Source organism: Bos indicus x Bos taurus, chromosome 19 (assembly GCF_003369695.1).
Source record: "Bos indicus x Bos taurus breed Angus x Brahman F1 hybrid chromosome 19, Bos_hybrid_MaternalHap_v2.0, whole genome shotgun sequence".
Lineage (NCBI taxonomy): Eukaryota > Metazoa > Chordata > Mammalia > Artiodactyla > Bovidae > Bos > Bos indicus x Bos taurus.
This window is the reverse complement of record NC_040094.1, coordinates 27,058,771-27,079,792: the sequence shown is the minus strand read 5'-3', so window position 1 is coordinate 27,079,792 and position 21,022 is coordinate 27,058,771. Positions and strand designations below refer to the sequence as shown.

General features: G+C 46.9%; 1 protein-coding gene across 2 annotated transcripts in view; it reads right to left on the bottom strand.

The window, feature by feature from the left end:
* The window catches only part of NLRP1 (NLR family pyrin domain containing 1), a 31,813-nt gene extending 16,750 nt beyond the window's left edge, over positions 1 to 15,063 (bottom strand). The window contains exons 1-7 of one of the 2 annotated variants that reach the window (XM_027518492.1): positions 14,661 to 15,063; positions 13,519 to 13,814; positions 12,239 to 12,403; positions 9,909 to 10,109; positions 4,717 to 6,334; positions 2,220 to 2,390; positions 531 to 701 (exon numbers count right to left, since the gene is read on the bottom strand). In XM_027518492.1, coding sequence (XP_027374293.1) covers positions 531 to 701; positions 2,220 to 2,390; positions 4,717 to 6,334; positions 9,909 to 10,109; positions 12,239 to 12,403; positions 13,519 to 13,795 — 2,603 coding nt within the window. In that variant the 5' untranslated portion in view covers positions 13,796 to 13,814; positions 14,661 to 15,063. The remainder of the gene's footprint in view (positions 1 to 530; positions 702 to 2,219; positions 2,391 to 4,716; positions 6,335 to 9,908; positions 10,110 to 12,238; positions 12,404 to 13,518; positions 13,815 to 14,660) is intronic. The other variant, XM_027518493.1, reaches the window with a different exon arrangement.
* Between the last annotated feature and the right edge of the window lie 5,959 nt (positions 15,064 to 21,022).

Here is a 21,022-nt window from a genome sequence, read left to right as displayed (position 1 = left end):
CTGGCATCTGGTTTTCCTTTCTAGTACCTGTGGCCCTATGAGGGTTCTAGGGTGACATTAAAGGAAGATAAAGACATGACTGATTGCAGGAACCTGGGAGATGTAAATACTCCTCTTGCAGCCAAGGAGCTACTCAGGATAGAGACCACATCCCCTTTTCACTTCCGTGTGATTCCTATGAATCCTGCTCACTCACTGTATCGATGTTGTATGATTAATTTACACCAATGTTCCACTGGGATGCCTGGATCTCATTGTTAACTACCTTGGCCCTCCCAAATGCCCAGAGTTACCTGACATAGGTTTCAGCATTTTGTGGGTTTCAACATTAAGGGCATCTACAATGCAGGATGAGAAAAGAGTGAGCTTCTAATATAAGAATAAAAGTTAAGGAGGAATATGAGGGCTTCAGTGGGAATCTAACATGGCCTCCATGAGCCCTTGCTTTCTCTCTGTCCCGTGGTGCTAGGGAAGCTCCTTCTGCCTCCCCGTGCCCACCCCACAAAGTAGTGCCAACGAAGAGCAATTACAACAGTCGCTGCAGCTTGCAGGTTGGCTGTCTCAGGCCCTGGCAAAGGTGCTCAGCTCCTGCGTCCAGGAGTGTGTTGAAGCTCAATTCCAATTGCATCAGGGTTTGGCTGGTGCTCAGCCCAGAGGCAATGTCCTTGCAGCTCTCAGCTGTGAGGCCGCAGCTGGCCAACCTGTGGGAGACACGTGACCATTGCCTTGCCTTTACTTATCTGTTGATTTCCACAATCATCCATGAACAACCTGTTGAGCATCTACACCTGTGGGCCAGGTGGAGGTCAGTAAGACCCTCTAGCCCCCAGGCCCCCAGAAATACACAGGCACTGGGGGATAGACATAGAAACAAATAATAGTAAGTCAGGTTTTGGATCTCTTTGGATCAAAATCCTCCCACGTTTTCCCAGATCATCAGAGAGAAATTCATGGTCCTTGACCTTGTCTGTGAGACACTGGTGGTCTGACTCCTTGTCCTCTCTGTCCTCATCTCATATTCCTTTTAGCTGCATCTCCATTGGCCTCCACACTGTTCCTTAAACACTCCAGGCATGGTCCCACCTCAGGTTCTCTGCACTGGCTGTTTCTTTTGGCTGGAACAAGCTATCTTACCTGATAGCTCATGGCTTGTTCCCTCACCTGCTCCCAGGTCTTTGCTCAAAAGTCCCCTTGCAGGAACCTTGCCTCACCACCCTCCGTATTTAAAACGGCACACCCAGCCCCAACTCTCTACTCCTTTCTGCTTTACTTTTCTCTCTAGTCCTTACCACATGCAATATACTTTACTTGTTCTTTTGACTTTTTCTCCCCATCCCCTCTGGAATGTAGGCTCCATGAAGAAGGAGTTTTGCCCATTTTCATTACTAGCTGGACCCAAGTGCCCACAGTAGTGTCTGGCACATAGTGGGCACTTAAAAAGTAGATGGTGCCCCAAGGGACAAGTCAAGTGCAGCTGAAGGCAGAAAAAATGATTAATTTTGACAAGGGAAGGAGGTGGAAATGTATGATGAATGCCTTGAATGATGAGTGGTTCATCAAGATACCCAGCCCAAGAAAAATCTTCTTCAGATAAATGCCCAGAAGTGGAATAACTGGCTCACATGATAGTGCTGTTATTTATTTATTTTTTTTTTTGAGAAATATCTATACCATTTTCCACGGTGGCTGCATCCACTTCCATTCTCACCAACAGTGTATGAGAAAGTACACATTTTCTCCACATCCTCTCCAATACTTGTGATTTCTACCTTTTTGATAATAGCCATTTTAACAGGCACAAATTGATATCTTATTGTAGTTTTACTTTTTTGGCAGTGCCGTGAGGCTTATGAGACCTTAGTTCCCCAGTGAAACCCACAACAATGGAAGCACTGAGTCCTAACCACTGGACCACCAGCAAAGTCCCCAAGTGTCCCTTTCTTAAGGACATTTCCCACTGGAGACCCTTATCTGGCCCTGTAGTTACACCTTTATTAGCATGGTTCCCTGATTAATGTCGGTCTTTTGCAAGCTCTCTGAGAATAGACACCTGCCTGTGTGTGTTTGCCATAGAGACCCTGGCACCTGGCGCAGTGGTGGGCCAGAGAGGGGCTCAGTGAGTATTTGCTGAATGCAAGGACAGTTCCCCTCCTAGAGTCAGCGTCCGTCTTAGATCTCCTGTCCATCCCTGTTCAGAGCAGCGCCCAGGCCAGACTCACCGCAGGGTCTCTAGCTGGCACCCAGGGCATCTCAGGGCCTCATCAAGACTCTGTACTGCAGAGCGGCTCAAGATGTTTCTACTCAGGTCCAGTTCCTTCAGGTTTCCAGTGACCTGGAGAACAGAGCAGAGAACCTGCCAGCAGGCTTCTGTGGCCGGGACCCAGCTCAACCTGTGGGGAAGAGAGGCAAAGGAGAGGTGCGGTCTGTGTGTGCAGGGGTGGAAGTGCATGGCGGGCAGTGCCATCCCCAGGGCTGACCAGCCTCCCTGACTGCCCCGAACACCGCAGATAAAAGAGATGGAAAATGGCTCCCTCTGCCCTCAAGAAACTTCCAGATGGAGGCGGAAGCAGACATACATGATGAACACTTCAGAGTAGTATGGCAAGGGCTGTAGAGTGATGAGCCACAGAGAAGAGGGGCCCCCAGCCCAGGGTGGTGGCTGCAGAGGGGCAGCCAACTTTAAAAGAAAATGTCCAGTGTGGCTCAGTTTTGCCATGAAAATCAGCATAAAAAAGACTAGATGATATATCTCAATTCTTTTTTTTAAAAACAATCTTTGGCTGCTCTGCACAGCATGTGGGATATTAGCTCCCCTACCAGGGGTCGAACCTGTATCCCCTGCATTGGCAGCATGGAGTGTTACTCACTGAACCACCAGGGAAATTCCATATACCTCAATGCTTTTTAAAAAGTTTTTATTTTTTAAAAAAATATTTAAATTTTTTATATTTTTAAATTATGAAAACATGATAACACATTTACAGGAGACTTGGAAAATACAGAAAAAATACATCTAGTTACATATAGTTCCAGTTTATGATAATTATTTTTCAAGTAGATAAATTAAGATTTTTAGTTGGAGTTTCAATGTCAAACTCTCAAAAATTACTAGAATGAGTAGACAGAAAAGTAGGATACAGTAGATCTGAGAAGCACTACTTAATTCAACATAATTAAGATGTGTACAATTTTCATACAACAGCACCATATACTTCAATTCTTAATGATGGTCATTTCTGAGTTGATATTAATTTCTGTTGATATTAATTTCTGGTTGATATTAATTTCTGTCTTTTTGCTTCTCTACATATTCTTATTTTCCTATAATGGACATGGGTTTTGCTGTGAGAAAAAACCCTTGAAAGTCAGAAAAAGCAAAAACCCAAATCCAGCGTTTTTTCCTCTGACTCTTTTCTGGTTTACTTGTGTGTGATTGGGCTTCCCTGGTGGCTCAGACAGTAAAGAATCTGCCTGCAATGCAGGAGACCCAGGTTCAATCCCTGGGTTGGAAAGATCCCCTGGAGAAGGGAATGGCAACCCACTCCAGTATTCTAGCCTGGAGAATCCCATGGACAAAGGAGTCTGGTGGGCTACGGTCCATGGTGTCATAGAGAGTTGGCTGCGACTAACACTTTGACTTTTTTTTTCACTTTTTTTGTGTGTGATTACTCCCTTCCTGCAGGCTTCCCAGGCGGTGCTAGTGGTAAAGAATCTGCCCTCCAATGCAGGAGACACAAGAGAACTTCTGGGTTTGATCCCTGGGTCAGGAAGATTCCCTGGAGTAGGAAATGGCAACCAGCTCAAGTATTCTTGCCCGGCAGGCTACAGTCCATGGAACCACAAAGAGTGGGATATGACTGAATATGTGTTTGTGTGCACACGCACACACATGCACACACTCTCTTTCTGCAGCCAACATCACGCCTTGCCGTCTGTTACCATAGCATCATACTCAATTGTAATTACTGGGTGGTTGTGTGTCTTCTACCCCAGGTTTTGAGTTCTTTGACGCAGGAGTTGTGTTTGTTCATCTGTGATCTGGAGGATCTGGCCTAAAAGCAGTGCCAGATAAATATTCACAGGACAAATCATAAAAGGACTAAATGATCAATAATGCAACTGAGATGGGGGAACCTGGGTGGGGAAGTTAATGGGGTTGGAGGATGTTTAGAGAAAACTCTGCTGTCACACTCAGGTTGGCGTGGGCGGATTTTAGGCTAAGTGCGCGAGGTACAAGAGTGCATTATTGACACAAACAGAGAAGTCAGATGTGCAGGGAAAAATGGAGACTACCTTTCAGACACACACATTCTGTGATGGAGGAGATCTCTGGACCAATGACATGGTCAACAGCCGTTAAGGGGAGTGTTTGAAGCAGCTGAGGGAGGGGTTTGCTTAGAGACAAACATGAGGGAGAAAGAGAGGCAGGTGGGCTGCATGGAGGGGAAATCAGGTTAGCACAGGAGGTGGAGAATATGGTGGTCATCGAAGAGACAGGATGAGGAGTGGCAGGACGCAGTGGGCCTGCCCAGAGGCAGGCAGGGCACGTCACATGGATGGACCCTGCTGCAGGGGATCTTAGGCAGATGGGGGATGGTGGTCACTGCAGATCTTGATCCTTGAACCCCTGGGGTTAAGTTTAGTGAAAGTGACTCCAGTGCCTAGGACGGAGGAGCCAACAGAGGAGCGGGAGAGAAGAGTGGGTGGGGTACTCACAGCACTGTGTCGGTGGGCCTGCATGCTCCTGGATGTTGTCTGCCCTCATTCAGTTGAAGCCGCCACACGTGGCTGCAGAATCTAATGCAGAAAGTGAACACGAGCAGCTCCATGCTGGTTCGGATGCACACTCTCATTCCTTGGAAATGGGCCATCGCTTGTGTCAGGAACTCCTCGTCCTGAATCTCGTACAAACAGTGAAACAATTGCAGAGAGTAATGCTCACGCCGGAGTTCCAATTCAGCCCACCGCAGCAGTGACTCCCGCTTTCTCTCCCAAGACAGCTTGCATTGGAAAATGTTCTCCATCTCTCTCGCTCCTTGCTCACTCAAAAGGCCGGATAGGAAATGCACGGTTGGCGCCCCAAAGAGGTTATTGATCCCATATACTTCTACCAACTTTTCCATGCTTCCAGTGCTGTTAGGATGGTCACTTTTGTCCCGAATGTCCCCTAAGGCAAAGGACACTGCTGCAAAGAACTCCTGGAAACACAGGTGAATGAAGCTGTAGTTCAGAGATGTGGGGTGTTTTTGAAGAACATCCATCTTTAAGGGAGTGGCACTGATGACCCCATCTAATCCATGCTTCTTGAGGTCCCCTGGACTGAACAGAGTCTTTCCTTGACAGATACCCTCAGCAGCAAGAGTACAGAAGCCCCTCAGCTGAGTGCCCAGGGGCTGAGCTTGGATAGCTTGGGCAAGGTAGCGCAGATAGAGGGCTGTCATGGTCTGCGACTTCAGTGAGAGTTCTTCCCCTGCCTCCATCTGCTGTTTCAGGCAAGTGCAGGCCAGCCAGGACACCAAGGGCGTGAGGCACATGGTCAAGAGTGCTTGGTTTGATTCAACCACGCTAAAGGCTCTAGTTGCTTGGCTTTCCTCTGTGAAATATTCATAGAAATAGTCCTTCCTGGAAGACTCGGAGAACCCCAGGACCTCCACCCAACATGGCTGCTTCAAAGAAGGAATGAACTTCTGCAGAGCTGCAGTCCGAGCTGTGATCAGCAAGGATGCCTCTGGAAATATGGTTTTCTCCACCAAACTGCCCAGCAGTGTCTGCACAGACTGCTGCTGGCTCCGGTGCAGACAGAGCTCTGCCCTCTTCTCCTCTGAGACCCATTCCAGTTCATCTAAACCATCGAGGATGAAGAGCAGCTGCTCCGGCTGAGACTGGATCTGTCCAGCGGGAGCCACAGTGGTGGACTGGTCTTTTGTGATGAGTTCCTCCAGACTTGTCAGCTTGGACGTGGCCAGCTCTCTGCAGTTGAAGTAGAAGACATGCTGGAAGTGGTTCCTGTATAGCTGGCCCTCCTCCCAGGCTCTTCTTATGTGCCTGGCCAGTGTGGACTTCCCAATTCCAGCAACTCCATGCAATATGACTGTGTGAGGCCCTTCCTGGGAACCCAGGTCTGAGCCAAATAAGTCTCTGACCTCAATCAAATGCCCTTGCCCCTCAACCACCCCGTGATCCCAGCTTTCCCGGTTCAAGGACTCGTAGTCTTTGTGGTAAGGAGTGTGTAGAAGTAGCAACTGCATGAATTTTGGGTGCAAATCTTCATTTTTCCATGACCAGGTGGAGCAAGGTGTCTCTCTCCTTTGATCCTGGTATCTCTGTCTGCTTCCTAAGGAAGGGAGGGAGAGATAAAACATAAAGGTATAGGATAGGTTTGTTCATTTGTCCCTCCTTCCAATACTCAACAACTGTGTTTTGCACCTGCTCAAGCCACATGCTGTGCTGGCTGCTGATTCAGAAATAAAGGAAATAGAGACTAGAAAAACAGGAGAGAGGCTGGTGAGATATCTGCACTCCCACATTCATTACAGCACTATTCATGATATGGATGCATGATACGAAACAACCTAAGATGTTTCCGTGGATGAATGGATGGATAAAGGTGATATAGTCTATTGATCTAGGTATCTACCTATCTCTCTCTAATGGAATATTATTCACCCATAAAAAGAAGGAAATCCTGACGTTTGTGATAACACGGATGAACCTGGAGGGCATTATCCTAAGTGACATAAGCCAGACAGAGAAAGACAAATATGTATGGTATCACTTATATGTGGAATCTAAAAACAAAAAAATTTAACCTTATAGAAACAGAGAGAGGAATAATGGTTCCCAGGGATGAGGGGGTGAGGGAAATTGGGAGATGTTGATCAAAGAATACAAACTTTCAATTTTAAAATGAATTAGTTTTGAGGCTTTGATGTACAGCATGATGATGATAGCTAATAATACCATACTGTATGTTTGAAACTTGCTAAGATAGCAAATCATAAGCATTCCCAACACACACACACACACACACACACACAGGTATTCAAGGTGATGGATGTGTCAATTAACTTGATTGCAGTAATTGTTTCACAATGTATATCAAATCTGTACACTTTTAACATAGTACAGTTTTATTTATCAATCATGCCTCAAGCTTGGCTGGAAAAACCAACGAAAAAGAATTCAGCATTAGGAAAAGATGTATTTCTTCTGAATTGGTCTTTTCTATTCATTGAGCAGGGCTTCCCAGGTGGTACTGTGGTAAAGAATCCACCTGCCAATGGAGAAGATTCGGGTTTGCTTCCTGGGTCGGGAATATCCCCTGGGATAGGAAATGACAACCTATTCCAGTATTTTTGCCAGGAGAATCCCATGGACTGTGCTTGCCATGGAGTTGCAAAGAATTGGACATGACCGAGTGACTGAGTGCACATGCATTCTATTGAGTAATAGATATTAGGTAACCAACCCATTGTCTTTCCATTTTTGCCCTAGTTGCTAGATGCTCAGAATCAATGAATGTTTTTTGTAACAACTAATTAACCTCTTGGCTTTCATATTTACTTCTTCATGTTTAAGGTTATTGCTTTTGTATGTTTTGGTAAGATGCCTCTTACATATTACAAAATTCTTCCTTCTTTTCTTCTTTTTCTTCCTCCCTCCCTCTGTCTTTTCCTTCCTTCCTTCCTTCTTTCTTTCCCTGAATGGGAAAAAGTATGATTAATTAAGTCAGTTAATTCATCTCCAACCTGGATCACATTTTAGGACCATGAATTCTACAAGTATACTCCTACCTGGGTGTGGAAGGGATCATTTTAACAAAACATCTCTCAGATTTCAAAAGGGACTTCTCTCATCATTGAGATCAATGTTAAGAAGATGCCTCGTGCATGTCCTAAGCCACTTCAGTCATGTCTGACTCTTTGTGACCCTAAATACTGTGTAACCCACCAGGCTCCTCTGTTCATGGGATTCTCCAGGCATGAATACTGGAGTGGGTTGCCATGCTCTCCTCCAGGGGATCTTCATGACCCAGATGTCAAACCCACTTTTCTTACATCTCCTGTATTGGCAAGCGGAATTCTTTACCACTAGCACCACCTGGAAGCCCTTAGATGACAAGGGAAGCAGAACATTAAATGTGTGGATGGTGGCATTTAGAACCAAACATGGAACAACAGACTGGTTCAAGTTTGCAAAAGGAGCATGTCAAGGCTGTATATTGTCACCCTGTTTATTTAACTTATACCCAGAGCACATCATGCAAAATGCTGGGATGCATGAATCACAAGCTGGAATCAAGATTGCCTGGAGAAATATTAATAACCTCAGATATGCAGGTGACACCACCCATATGGCAGAAAGTGAAGAGGAACTAAAAAGCCTCTTGATGAAGATGAAAGAGGAGAGTGAAAAAGCTAGCTTAAAACTCAACATTCAAAACTAAGATCATGGCATCTGGTCCCATCACCTCATGGCAAATAGATGGGGAAACAGTGGAAACAGTGACAGACTTTATTTTCTTGGGCTCCAAAATCACTGCATATGGTGACTGCAGCCATGAAATTAAAAGATGCTTGCTCCTTGGAAGAAAAACTATGACAATCCTAGACAACATATTAAAAAGCAGAGACATTGCTGACAAATGTCCATCTAGTCAAAGCTATGGTTTTTCGAGTAGTCATGTATGTGTGAGAGTTAGGCCACAAAGAAAGCTGAGCACTGAAGAATTCATGCTTTTGAACTGTGGTGTTGAGAGTCCCTTGGACAGCAAGGAGATCAAACCAGTCAATCCTAAAGAAAATCAACCCTGAATATTCATTGGAAGGACTGAGGCTGAAGCTGAAGCTCCAATACTTTGGCCACTGGATTCGAAGAGGTGACTCATAGGAAAAGACCCTCATGCTGGGAAAGATAGAAGGCAAGAGGAGAAGGGGGAGACAGAGGATGAGATGGTTGGATGGCATCACCGACTCGATGGATATGAGTTTGAGCAAGCTCTGGGAGTTGGTGATGGACAGGGAGGCCTGGCGTGCTCCATCCAGTCCATGGGGTCGCAAAGAGTTGGACACGGCTGAGCGACTGAACAACAGCAGTGGCATTAGAGAGAGTGGAGGCTGAATTCCATCTCTGCCATTCTGAGAGTTTATATTTTCCAGCCTCAGTCTTCTTATTTCCAAGGTGGAATAATAATAACATCCATCTCATGGAGTGGTCGTGAAATTTTATACTGTGCAAGCAAAGCACATGGCACAGAGCCTGACACAGAGACGGTGTCCACCTGACTCGCTCTAGGCCACTTGGGGGCTGAGGAGCTCAGCAGAAATGGAATCTTTCTCTTCCGACTCTAGGCCAGTGCCTGTCCACTAACCAGGTGATGTGTCTTCTGTACTGGATAATACTCCTGCATTTTAATTTCCAGGGGCTTCCTGGAAACAGTGCCTTAGGCAGGTGGAGAGATTCTGGCAGTAGGATTTCTTTTTTATTTTTTAAAAATTGGTTTTACTTATTTATTTTTGGCTGCACTGGGTTTTCATGGCTTTGCGGGCTTTTCTCTGGTTGTGGCAAGCAGGGGCTACTCTTCGTCTTGCGGGGCTCTGGCTTCTCAGTGCAGTGGCTTCTCTTGTTGTACGGCATGGGCTCTAGGGCGTGTGGGCTTCAGTTGCTGTGGTGCACTGGCCTAGCTGTTCTGCAGTATGTGGGATCTCCCTGGAATGGGGATCAAACCCAGGTCCCCTTCATTGGCAGGCAGATTCTTAACCACTGGGCCACTAGGGAAGTCCCAGCAATAGGATTTCTGGAGAGAGGTCTCAGATGTTTGCCAGACCCTTTCTGCTCAGTGTAGCAACCTGGCCTCCATCCATGTCATTGCCTCACCACCGCTTTCCAGAGGCTCAGCAGGGCCTTACCTGTGCAGCTGTTTCCAGATGTTTCAACCAGTGGCCATACAGTCCCAGGACCCTCCTTCTCTCTGGGCTCTGGACAGGAATGACGTGGGATTTCACAGGCTCTCAGGACTGCGGTGGATGTGGGGTCATTGGGTAACTCTTGGCTTGGTGACTCATGATATGGGGAACTTGGAAAACCTTGGTAAATGCTTGGGGAAAGGTCTTCAGGGGAGAAAGGAAAGAAAGGACCATTTATTGAGCATCGATTTCAGGATCATACATTTTAAATTCTCACAAAAATCCTGTGAGATGGTGTTGGTAATCCAATTTTTAAAGTCACAAAGAGAGAGGTACAATTTAATTCTCTTAATGCTCTGAAACTTCCTCTATCAGGTAGAAAGATTTTGATAAACCTCTTGGGGAAGGGAGTTAAGGTGCCCATTTCAAGCAACAACAAATAGTTACTAAGTGGCATTCTAAAGTGGTGGGTCCTCTTCATTGCCAGGCACCGTTTTATTTATTTAAAAAAATATTTATTTATTTATTTGGCTGAACCAGGTTTTTAGTTGCTGCTTGTGGGTTCTGCTTCTTTTTTTTTAGTAATAAAAGTTCTTTATCAGTTTTCACAATCAATACCCAGACAAAAAATAAAAGATAATTACAATCATGACTTGTGGGTTTTTTTAGTTGTAACATACAAACTCTTAGTTATAGCATGTGGGATGTAGTTCTCTGACCAGGGAAAGAACCTGGGTCTCCTGCAGTGGGAGTGGAGTCTTAGCTGCTGGATCAACAGCGAAGTCGCTAAATGCTTTATCATTTTATTCAGACACTGTTTTGCCAGACAATGAAACTCAGGGTATGCAAGTTGGGAGCAGAGGGGAACTGCTCTGTGTCTTCAATTAAGGAAGAGTCAGTGAGACTGGGTAGTGTGTGCGGGGAAGGACAAGAGAGAAGAAAGCTGGTAGGGGCACAAGAGGGGACCTTTGTGGGTAGAGAGGTGTGAAAAATCTAACACTTTTCTTCTACAACATCTTGTAGAGTCTACATCATATATCTGAACTTCTGTGCACATGGGTTATTTTAGTGTGGAGTTCAAGATATGTAAATTCTGTACTGTGGCACGGGTTGGTGTGCAGAGTAGAAAACTGAGTAGATCAGATGAGGAAATTGAGACATAGGAGAATAAAGTGATTTGTTCTGTGTCATAGAGCAAGTGGGTGAAGTCAGGGTGGAAAGTGAGGGCAAAGGAGCTTGTGAGCATCACTGTTGAGGCTTGGGAGTGCAGTGGTGAAGAGTAGGCATAGCGGGAAGGGGAAGGGACTTCTTTGGTGGTGCAGTGGTTAAGAATTTGCCTGCCAATGCAGGGGACACGGATTTGGTCCCTGGTCTGGAATGATTCCACATGCTGCAGAGCAAGTAAGCATTAGAGCGACGACTACTGAGCTGGTGAGCCTAGAGCATGTAGTCCGCAACAAAAGAAGCCACTACAATGAGAAGCAAGAGCACTGCAATGCAAAGTAGCCCCCGCTTGCCACAGTGAGAGAAATCCAGTGTGCAGCAACGAACACCCAGCGCAGCCAAGAATACTGGAGTGGCTTGCCACTTCCTCCTCCAGGGGATCTTCCCAACTCAGGGATCAAACCTATGTCTCTGGCATCTCCTGCATTGGCAGGTGGATTCTTTACCACTAGCGCCTCCTGGGAAGCCCAAGCTGGGGATGGGGACCTTCAAACAGCAGCAGCAGACGGAGGGATAAATGACTGCACCAGGAATGGGTGGTTCTAGGCTCCAGCCCTGGCTCTGTCTCCAGATGCTGTGTGAACTTGCACTTTGATACTGGGACGAGAAGAGGAAGAAGCCTGGTTGTGGCTGGGGTTTGAAGCTTGGGTGACTCAGGATGATGGAGGCCAAAATAAGAGAAGTCAGGAGAGGGAACCGGCTTAGGCTGAGGGGTGAGCCTACCCTTCTCTCGGGGTTTATTTGGAGAACCGAGTCCTCCTTGGAACTTTTTAAACCACCCTGAACCCCAGGATCTTCATAGTCCACTGAGGTTGTGAGCCGAGCTCTGCCTGGGCAAGGACCACATTGCACCAGGTTGGGGGAGATTCACTGTCTGACCGACGTGAGTCTCAGCGTCCCCATCTATCAAATTGGAAGGAGTGCAGTCTCAGCAGAGGGATGCTCCTGAAAGATCATTTTTAGGCCCACTGCGCCCACCACCCTGGCTCCTGGCTCCTCCAGCCTTCTGTAGTTCCTTCTGACTGGGTCCGCATGGAGGTACAAGCCCACTGGCTGCCTCAAAGCCGCCCCCCCCACCCCATACCTCAGGGCCCCTCAGCAAGCCTCACCTTTCCTATATCCAGATGCGAAAATTAGGGGGCTCGAACTCCATTTCAGTGGGTTGAGCACTGGTTGCTTAGGCTTGCAGAATGTCAACACTTTGGTGGAGGTGGGCCAGCTGGGAGACTCCAGGTTGGGTGCACTTGGCGAGTGGGAGAATGAGGAATACAGGGCTGTGGGGAGCAGACAAACAGGTTGGAGGATTGCCAGGGGACGGGGCAGAAGCCAGGGTTGAGGCCTGGGTTCTTCAGGCAAGAAGAACAAGAGAGGTCTTCTGTCTCAACCAATAGAGGTCAAGAGGGAGACCATTACAGCCTGCCTCTTGTAGGAGGATGATTTCCTGATGCTGCTGGACAATTCATCCTGATTTGGGATCCAGAAGATTTGTATCTGTGTCCTGGCTCTCTTTCTACCTCCTCATGAAAGTCAAGCCCCCTCTGTGTGCCTCTCCTCGGTGGGGTGAGGAGTCCCACCTCCCAGGGCTGCTGATTAGTAATAATAACTGCAGTGACAGCAACAGTAGCAACAGAGCTCCTTTTTTTTTTTTTTTTTTGAGTACTTACTACATCTTAGGGGCTTCCCTCATAGCAAAGTCAATAAAGAATCTGCTTGCAATGCAGGAGACCCGAGTTCGATTCCTGGGTCAGGAAGATCCCCTGGAGAAGGAAATGGCAACCCACTCCAGTATTCCTGTTTGGGAAATCCTATGGTCAGAGGAGCCTGGCAGGGTACAGTCCATGGGGTCGCAAAGAGTCGGAATAAACCACCACTAGACTCTTAGACTCTGTGCTAAATATTTAATATGAACTATCTCTCTAACCCTTACATAGTCTGAGGAGGTAGGCTCTTACTCTCCCATTTTACAGATGTAGAAACAGAGGCACAAAGCAGTGAAGTGACTCACCCGGTGTGGCAGTGCCTGGTTCCCAAGTCCATGCTTATAACGCAAGGCCAGGCAAATGCCTGCTTAGGAGTCGGGCATGAAACCCCTAACCCTCGCTTCCAGTTGCCCTTCTGAATTCCAGCCTTCTCCCTCTCTGGCCTTCTGAGCACCCCTTCCAGGCCCTGTGAGGACCACATGGGATCCTAGGAATCCACTTGGCTAGAAAAGGAATCCAGCAACCTCCCCTCCCCACCCCAGCAAGCCTCTTAGCTGCAGGCTGGCCTAGGTCTGGATGCCCCCTGATCGGGCAGTCCTAAATCACCGCCCAGAGGAAGGTGTGTGTGTGTGGGTTCTCTGGTGGGGGGTGAGGAGATCGACAGTGGGCAGAGAAGGCTTTGTAAGCACCTGAATTCAAGTCTGTCTCTTCGAGGGTCTTGGTGCATGCCCCTTGCTCGTTCACGTGTGGTCCCTTGGTGTGGATGGCCATACACTCGTGCTGTACCTCCTTCATCACTGAGGGGATCGTCATGATCTTCCGGCTCCTTGGCTTCTCTGGTTGAGCATGGACCACCTCAGGAGACTGCAAGCGAGGTTCCTCATCAGGCAGCCAAAGCCGGAGCTCCTTCAGCTTCTGTTTCTTCTTTTCCTCCAAGTCCTCCAGGCTTCGGGCTTCACCGGCCATCGCTGCTGGGCTGGGAGACCTTGGGGGTGTCAACTACAGATTGGCACTTGCCATGGGCACTGGCTGTCTACCTCTACAAGGATTAAATCATGTGCTGCTGCAGCTGCTGACCTTTAACATCCCCTGAAGGGAGTTCAGGATGGAGATCAGGGATAGGGGCCTCCGCGCTCGAGGAATACCTGGCAGAACAGGTCTTCAGAGCGTTAGGTCTTTTCAGGAGCTGATTCTTATGAGCCCAATTCTTGCATCTCCTCACATCTAGAAAAGCACTAAAATCCTTCATGGGGAGGTATGCTCCTTGTGACGAGCAGAAACCTGCAACTACAGGTTGCATGAACTCCCCCTTTATCAAAATCACATATATACTGACCTTCCTCTGTCTCCCTCTTTGGAGCAGTTTCTCAGCGCTATCTGAAATGCTGTCTTCTGGGCTGCAGTCCTCATTTTGCCTTCAGTTGCCTTGCAGCTCTCAGGTCTTTTTTTTTTTTTCAAGTCAGCAAGGATGTTTATGGGGAGGGGGTGGATGTTGGGTTGGTGAGGAAAGTCAGGAAGGCAGAGAATAGCAACTTCCTTGACCTCTACCAATGCAGGACTCCCATGGGGATCACTGCTCTTCACCTGGCAAACTCCTATTCAGCATTTAGAATCAGTTTTATAAAATCCCAGGGCATCTGCTGATAGACTTTGTTGGGACAAGGGAGGGGAAAAGGAGTGGGAGGAAAAGCCATAGGAAGAGGGGGGTCCAGAGGGGGCCTGGGAGACACTAGAAGAGGTCAGCTTCCTGGGTGCCAGGGTGGAGGGTGAGGTCGGTCAGGAGGGTGAAGCAGCAGGGCTGGATGGTGGGAGAGATGCTCTGGGTACTTACTGTTGTGTGTCCCTTGGAGTCTTCCTTCTCCTGGGACTTGGACACGTGGGACCAAACCTTGATGTGGACAGGAGGTAGGGGCTTTCAGAGCCAAGGGTTGAGTTCAGAGCTGTCTGCTCTCAAGTCTCCTCAGATCTCTCCTGGCCCTGGGTCACTGACCTGGAAGAATAGTCCTCACTCTGTCAGAGCAGGCATGGGAGTCACCAAAAGGACCCACTTGAGAGTGCAGCCTGAGAGAGGGGGGTCAGGACAGGCATCTTCTGCAGCCTCTCAGTTTTCAGGGCTTCCTGAACCCCACTGCACTTCCTGCCATGCTAGGAGGTGCACCAGGGTGTGTGTCCCAGGCCCAGGGGGCTGCCTGCTTTGTGAGCAGCTCGGCACGCGGCTAGTCAACATTCCTGCTTGAAAGCGGAACAACTCTGCTGCATCTCAGCAAATCTGGGCCTCTGGGGAGTAGGCATGGACTTTCTTCCTCTTTTGTAGAATCCTCAGGGTTGGAGACTCCTGGCAGAGGCACGATGTTACCTAACTCAGTTCCTGTTGTGTAATGGTTTCTGGCCTTAATTGGCCCTGGGCTGGAGGGGACCAGGCCCAAGGAGCTTCACTGACTCCTCATGTGACTGATACCTTTCTCTGAACCTCACTTTGCTCATCTATCAAATAGGACATCATAGATTTGCAAACAGGCTCCAATTAAATACCGGAGTGGGTAGCCTTTCCCTTCTCCAGGGGATCTTCCCAACCCAGGGATTGAACCCAGGTCTCCCTCAATGCAGGTGGATTCTTTACCAGTTGAGCCACAAGGGAAGCCCAAAAGCTCTTAGTAACCTTTAAAAATGTTATATTTAAGTGTTAGGTTTTTTTTTTTTTTTTTTAGTGGTTAATAAGCACAGTGGAGGACTTTATGGCACGAGGTATAGCCAGAGAGAAGTGGTTTTTTTTTTTCCCCCACCCAACACTAACTTTCTGGATACCAGCTAGGGTTCCTTCTCAATTCACTTCTTCCCTCCTTTTTTTTTTTCAAGATTTAAAGCATTTATTTTGGCAGCCCTGGGTCTTCATTTCTGTGCCTGGGTTTCTCATTGCTGTGGCTTCTCCTGCTGCAGAGCCTGGTCTCTAGGCACGTGAGCTTCAGTAGCTGTGGCTCCCAGGCTCCAGAGCACAGGCTCAGTAGTTGTGGCACACCTGGGCTCAGTTGCTCTGAGGCATCTGAGATCCTCCTGGACCAGGGATTGAACTCCTGTCACGTGCATTAGCAGGCGGATTTTTATACACTGTGCCACCAGGGAAGTCCTCAATTCACTTGTGACACTAACTACCCAGAGTAAGTGAAGACCCCATGGTTGACGGGGCTCAGTCCCACAAGACCACCGCCCGCTTCATACACCAGTTGCAAATGGGGTTTCCTGGGTTCTCTACCTTTCTGTTTGAAGAGATTCCCCAGGACACCTTCTCAGGTTTGATCATTTGTTAGAACAACTCATAGAACTCAGGAAAACAATTTAGTTACCAGTTTCTTGTAAAGGATACAAGTGGGGAATAGCCAAATAGAAGTGATATACACTGTAAAGTTGACATTTTTAAAAAAAATTTATTTTTAATTGGAGGAATTGCTTTACTATGTTGTGTTGGTTTCCGCCATACAACAACATGAATCAGATGTAAGTATACTTGTATTCCCTCCCTCTTGAACCTCCTTGCCACCCCACCCCTCAAGGTTGTCACAGAGCACTAGGTTGATCTCCCTGTGTTACGCAGCAATTTCTCACTCGCCATCTATTTTACACATAGTAATGTTTCAATGCTGCTCTCTCCATTCGTCCTACCCTCTCCTTCTCCTGAGTGTCCACAAGTCCCTTCTGTGTGTCTGCGTCTCTATTCCTGTCCTGCAAATAGGTTTGTCAGTACCATTATTCTAGATTTCATATATATCTGTTAATAAACAATATTTCTCTTTCTGACTTACTTAACTCTGTATAATAGGCTCCATATACATTAATCAACAATATTTGTTTATCTCTTTCTGACTTACTTTGTATAACAGGCTCTGGATTCATCCAACTCAGTTCACCTGACTCAAATGCATACCTTTTCATAGCTCAGTAATATCCCATCAATACAATGGAATATGTACCACAGCTTCTTTATCCATTCATCTGGGTTGACAGGTTTTTAGAGAGGTTTCATTTAGAGAGGCGCGACTGATTAAGTCATTGGCCTTGGAGATTAATTCAGTCTTCAGCCTTTATCCCTGGAGACCTCGACTATTCTGGGACCAGCCCTCATTCTGAAGTGATCAAAGCGCCCCCACCCCGGTCACCTTGCTAGCATAAAAAACATATCACACAGAGGTTCCAAGGGTTTTAGGATCTGTGTGCTGAGAACTAGATACAAACACCAAATACTTATTTTTCAGTTAAAAAAAAATTTTTTTTATTGTAGTATAGTTGACAGGCAATGTTGCCTAAGTTTCTGCTGTACAGCAGTGAATGTTATACATATTCGTGTATCTGCTCTTTTTAAGATTCTTTTCCCATATAGGCCGTTACAGAATACTGAGTAGAGTTCCATGTGCTTGCTATACAGTAGGTCCTTATTTGGAAAAGGCAATGGCACCCCACTCCAGTACTCTTGCCTGGAAAATTCCATGGACGAAGAGCCTGGCAGGCTGCAGTCCACGGGGTTGCGAAGAGTCGGACACGACTGAGCAACTTCACTTTCACTTTTCACTTTCCTGCATTGGAGAAGGAAATGGCAACCCACTCCAGTGTTCTTGCCTGGAGAATCCCAGGGACGGGGGAGCCTGGTGGGCTGCCATCTATGGGGTCGCACACAGTTGGACACGACTGAAGCGACTTAGCAGCAGCAGCAGGTCCTTATTAGTTACCTTTTAAAATATTTACCTGTTTGAGTTTATTTTGACTGTGCCAGCTCTTTGTTGCTGCCTGCAGACTTTCTCTAGTTGTGGCAAGTGGGGCTACTCTAGTTGCAGTGCGCAGGCCTCCCATTGCGGTGGCTTCTCTTACTGCAGAGCACAGGCTCTAGAGGGCAGGCTCCCTAGTTGTGCAGCAGGGGCTTACTTATCCGAGGCATATGGAATCTTCCCAAACCAAGGATTGAACTCGTGTCCTCTGCATTGGCAGGCAGATTCTTAACCACTGGCCCACCAGGGAAGTACTGTTAGTTATCTTTTATCTTTATTATTATATCATGGGAGGGCTTCTAGAATTCTGGGTAACATGGGAGACTCCAGGTCTTGGAGGCCAAGGCCAGGCAGAGGGAGGCTGATTGATGATGGAGCAGAACAGAGTTAGGTACTTTCTCAGTGCTCCAGCTACTTCCCCTTGGCTGCCAGGTCACGTGTCCTGGGGTGTGAGCACGTGAGCTTTAGCGCCCCCAAGCTGTCAGATGTGAAGATGAGAATCCTGGACTCATCCTTAAAGTCTAGCAGATTGACAAGGCCAGCAGACTGGGGGTATGGGGGCCCAGGGCAGGAAGTCTTCAAATCACACAGCAGGTCAGTGGGTAAGCTGAGGGTGGGGGCCAGGTCTCCGGATACCCAGCCCAAGGATTTTTCCTCTTCCGGTGCCTTCTGGGTCTGGGTCCTGAGGCTGGCTCAGCGGCTAGCTGACTGTGACCTTGGGCAATGCCTGTCTCTGAATCCTGTATGTAAAGCAAGGAAAGGACAGCTAAGTCTCAATGTACTGTGATGGTTAAATGAACAAAGGTGAACGTGCTGAGCACAGGACTGGGACAGCAGAGAATAGAGAACCCTGTCCCTTCTTCTCCTTAAGATCATTCGTTCCTTGAAAGGAAGTAACTGAGTCTTGTCTTTTTTGTATCTAGAAAAGCAGCTCAATGCGTTGAGTAGCATTGGTCGTCAGATAAATAGTGGACTTCTCTGGTGGCTCAGGGGTAAAGAATCCACCTGGCTATGCAGAAAAAGCAGATTTGATCCCTGGGTTGGGAAGATCTCTTGGAGAAGAAAATGGCAACCTAGTATTCTGGCCTGGGAAATCCCATGGACAGAGAAGCCTGGAGAGCTATAGTCCACGGGGTTACAAAAGAGTCAGATGTGACTTAGCCACTCAGATCAGATCAGATCAGATCAGTCGCTCAGTCGTGTCCGACTCTTTGCGACCACATGAATCGCAGCACACCAGGCCTCTCTGTCCATCACCAACTCCCGGAGTTCACTCAGACTCACGTCCATCGAGTCAGTGATGCCATCCAGCTATCTCATCCTCTGTCGTCCCCTTCTCCTCTTGCCCCCAATCCCTCCCAGCATCAGTCTTTTCCAATGAGTCAACTCTTTGCATGAGGTGGCCAAAGTACTGGAATTTCAGCTTTAGTATCATTCCTTCCAAAGAAATCCCAGGGCTGATCTCCTTCAGAATGGACTGGTTGGCTCTCCTTGCAGTCCAAGGGACTCTCAAGAGTCTTCTCCAACACCACAGTTCAAAAGCATCAATTCTTCAGTGCTCAGCCTTCTTCACAGTCCAACTCTCACATCCATACATCACCACAGGAAAAACCATAGCCTTGACTAGATGAACCTTTGTTAGCAAAGTAATGTCTCTGCTTTTGAATATGCTATCTAGGTTGGTCATAACTTTCCTTCCAAGGAGTAAGCGTCTTTTAATTTCATGGCTGCAGTCACCATCTGCAGTGATTTTGGAGCCCAGAAAAATAAAGTCTGACACTGTTTCCACTGTTTCCCCATCTATTTCCCATGAAGTGATGGGACTGGATGCCATGATCTTTGTTTTCTGAATGTTGAGCTTTAAGCCAACTTTTTCACTCTCCTCTTTCACCTTCATCAAGAGGCTTTTTAGTTCCTCTTCACTTTCTGCCATAAGGGTGGTGTCATCTGCATATCTGATGATATTGATATTTCTCCCGGCAATCTTGATTCCAGCTTGTGTCACTAAACAATAACAAACATGGAATGCGTAACTCTCTTTATTTTCCTAAGCAGCTGCTCGCTCTGGCCGTTAGATGGCACTCAAATACTTTCTGTGCATTGAAACAGCATCCTGTTTGGTTAACAGAGAACCCATAGCTGCACTCCTTCTGAGGTTTGAATTTTCAAAGTTATCTGTTTGCAGTGCGTTGGATCTCTGATCCCTTCCTGATCAGGGCCTTTTAGGAGCACGTTAAAAAACCACTTCATTCAAATAATACTAGTTGCTATTAAAACTTAATGTGCGAAGGTGATCGTACGTCTCATTCCACTAGGGTTAAGTGACCTTTCTTTTTTATATTCAAATTACTATGACTTGACCCCAAAGCCAGATAACTTCTGAAAATTGGCCTCCTTAAAATCTTCCTCCTCCCAGCTATGTCTGAAAGTGTTCCAGCTGATGACCCACAGGGGTTGTGAAACTGGTCCTCAGTTTCCTTCCTGCCCTCCTGTCTTACTACCTTGTGTTGCTTTCACAGTCTGAGATGCTGGGCCCAAGAGTCTTCTCCGACCTGTAAGTTCTAGGAGCACTGCTCTTTCCCTGGCCATTCCTGAAAGGTGGGACAGGCCCTCCCCAATTCTCCTTGGCACAGCTAAGATGGAGATTGGAACCTAAGACTTTGAGCAAGACAGTTCCATCCATGTTAGCATACATGAATGCATCATTCTTTTTCTGTTTTGTAGTTGTATGGTAGCCCATAGTTTGGGACAATTGATTTAATCAGTCCAATCTGATGGAAATTTTAGCTTGTTTCCATTTGCATTTTGCTTTATACACACGTATGTTTTTGTGTACACGTGAGAACCTCTAAGGGATAGATTGCTAGAAAAGCCATTTCTGAATCAAAGGGAATATATGTTAAAAAATTTTGGTTCAGAAATGTGCTTTTCTTGGGAACTCACTTGGTTTTCTCTTTCAAGCACTTCGTCTAGCAACTAGGTGTAGGGCCTCTTTGGTTTGTCCTCTGGGAAGTGTCTGAGTCAAGCATTTGACCCATCCCTCAAAACCACAGCCAAAATATAATCGAAAGCCCGTGCTTCTTGTACCACCTTCGCTTTTCATTTCATTTTATCCCCTCCCTGCTCTCATTGTAACTTCACTTGATAGATGTAGCGACTTCATACAATTCTATTTTACTTTATATGAATATAAGTTTGTACAATGAGTCCTTCCAGAACAAGAGGCACTGTGAGCACATAAAGTGGTTGAATAGATGTTTTTGTAACAACTGTCCTGGGAGTGGGGACACAGGACCTATTGAATGGGATCCGTTTCACGCCTGGCACTTCGAGGAGCTAGCTCCCTTCATTGTCCCAGCAGTTTTCTAAGATGAAAACTGGATCATTGAGGATCACTCTTCTTTTTTTGCAGATGAGACCAGGCCCGAGAGACTTCAAA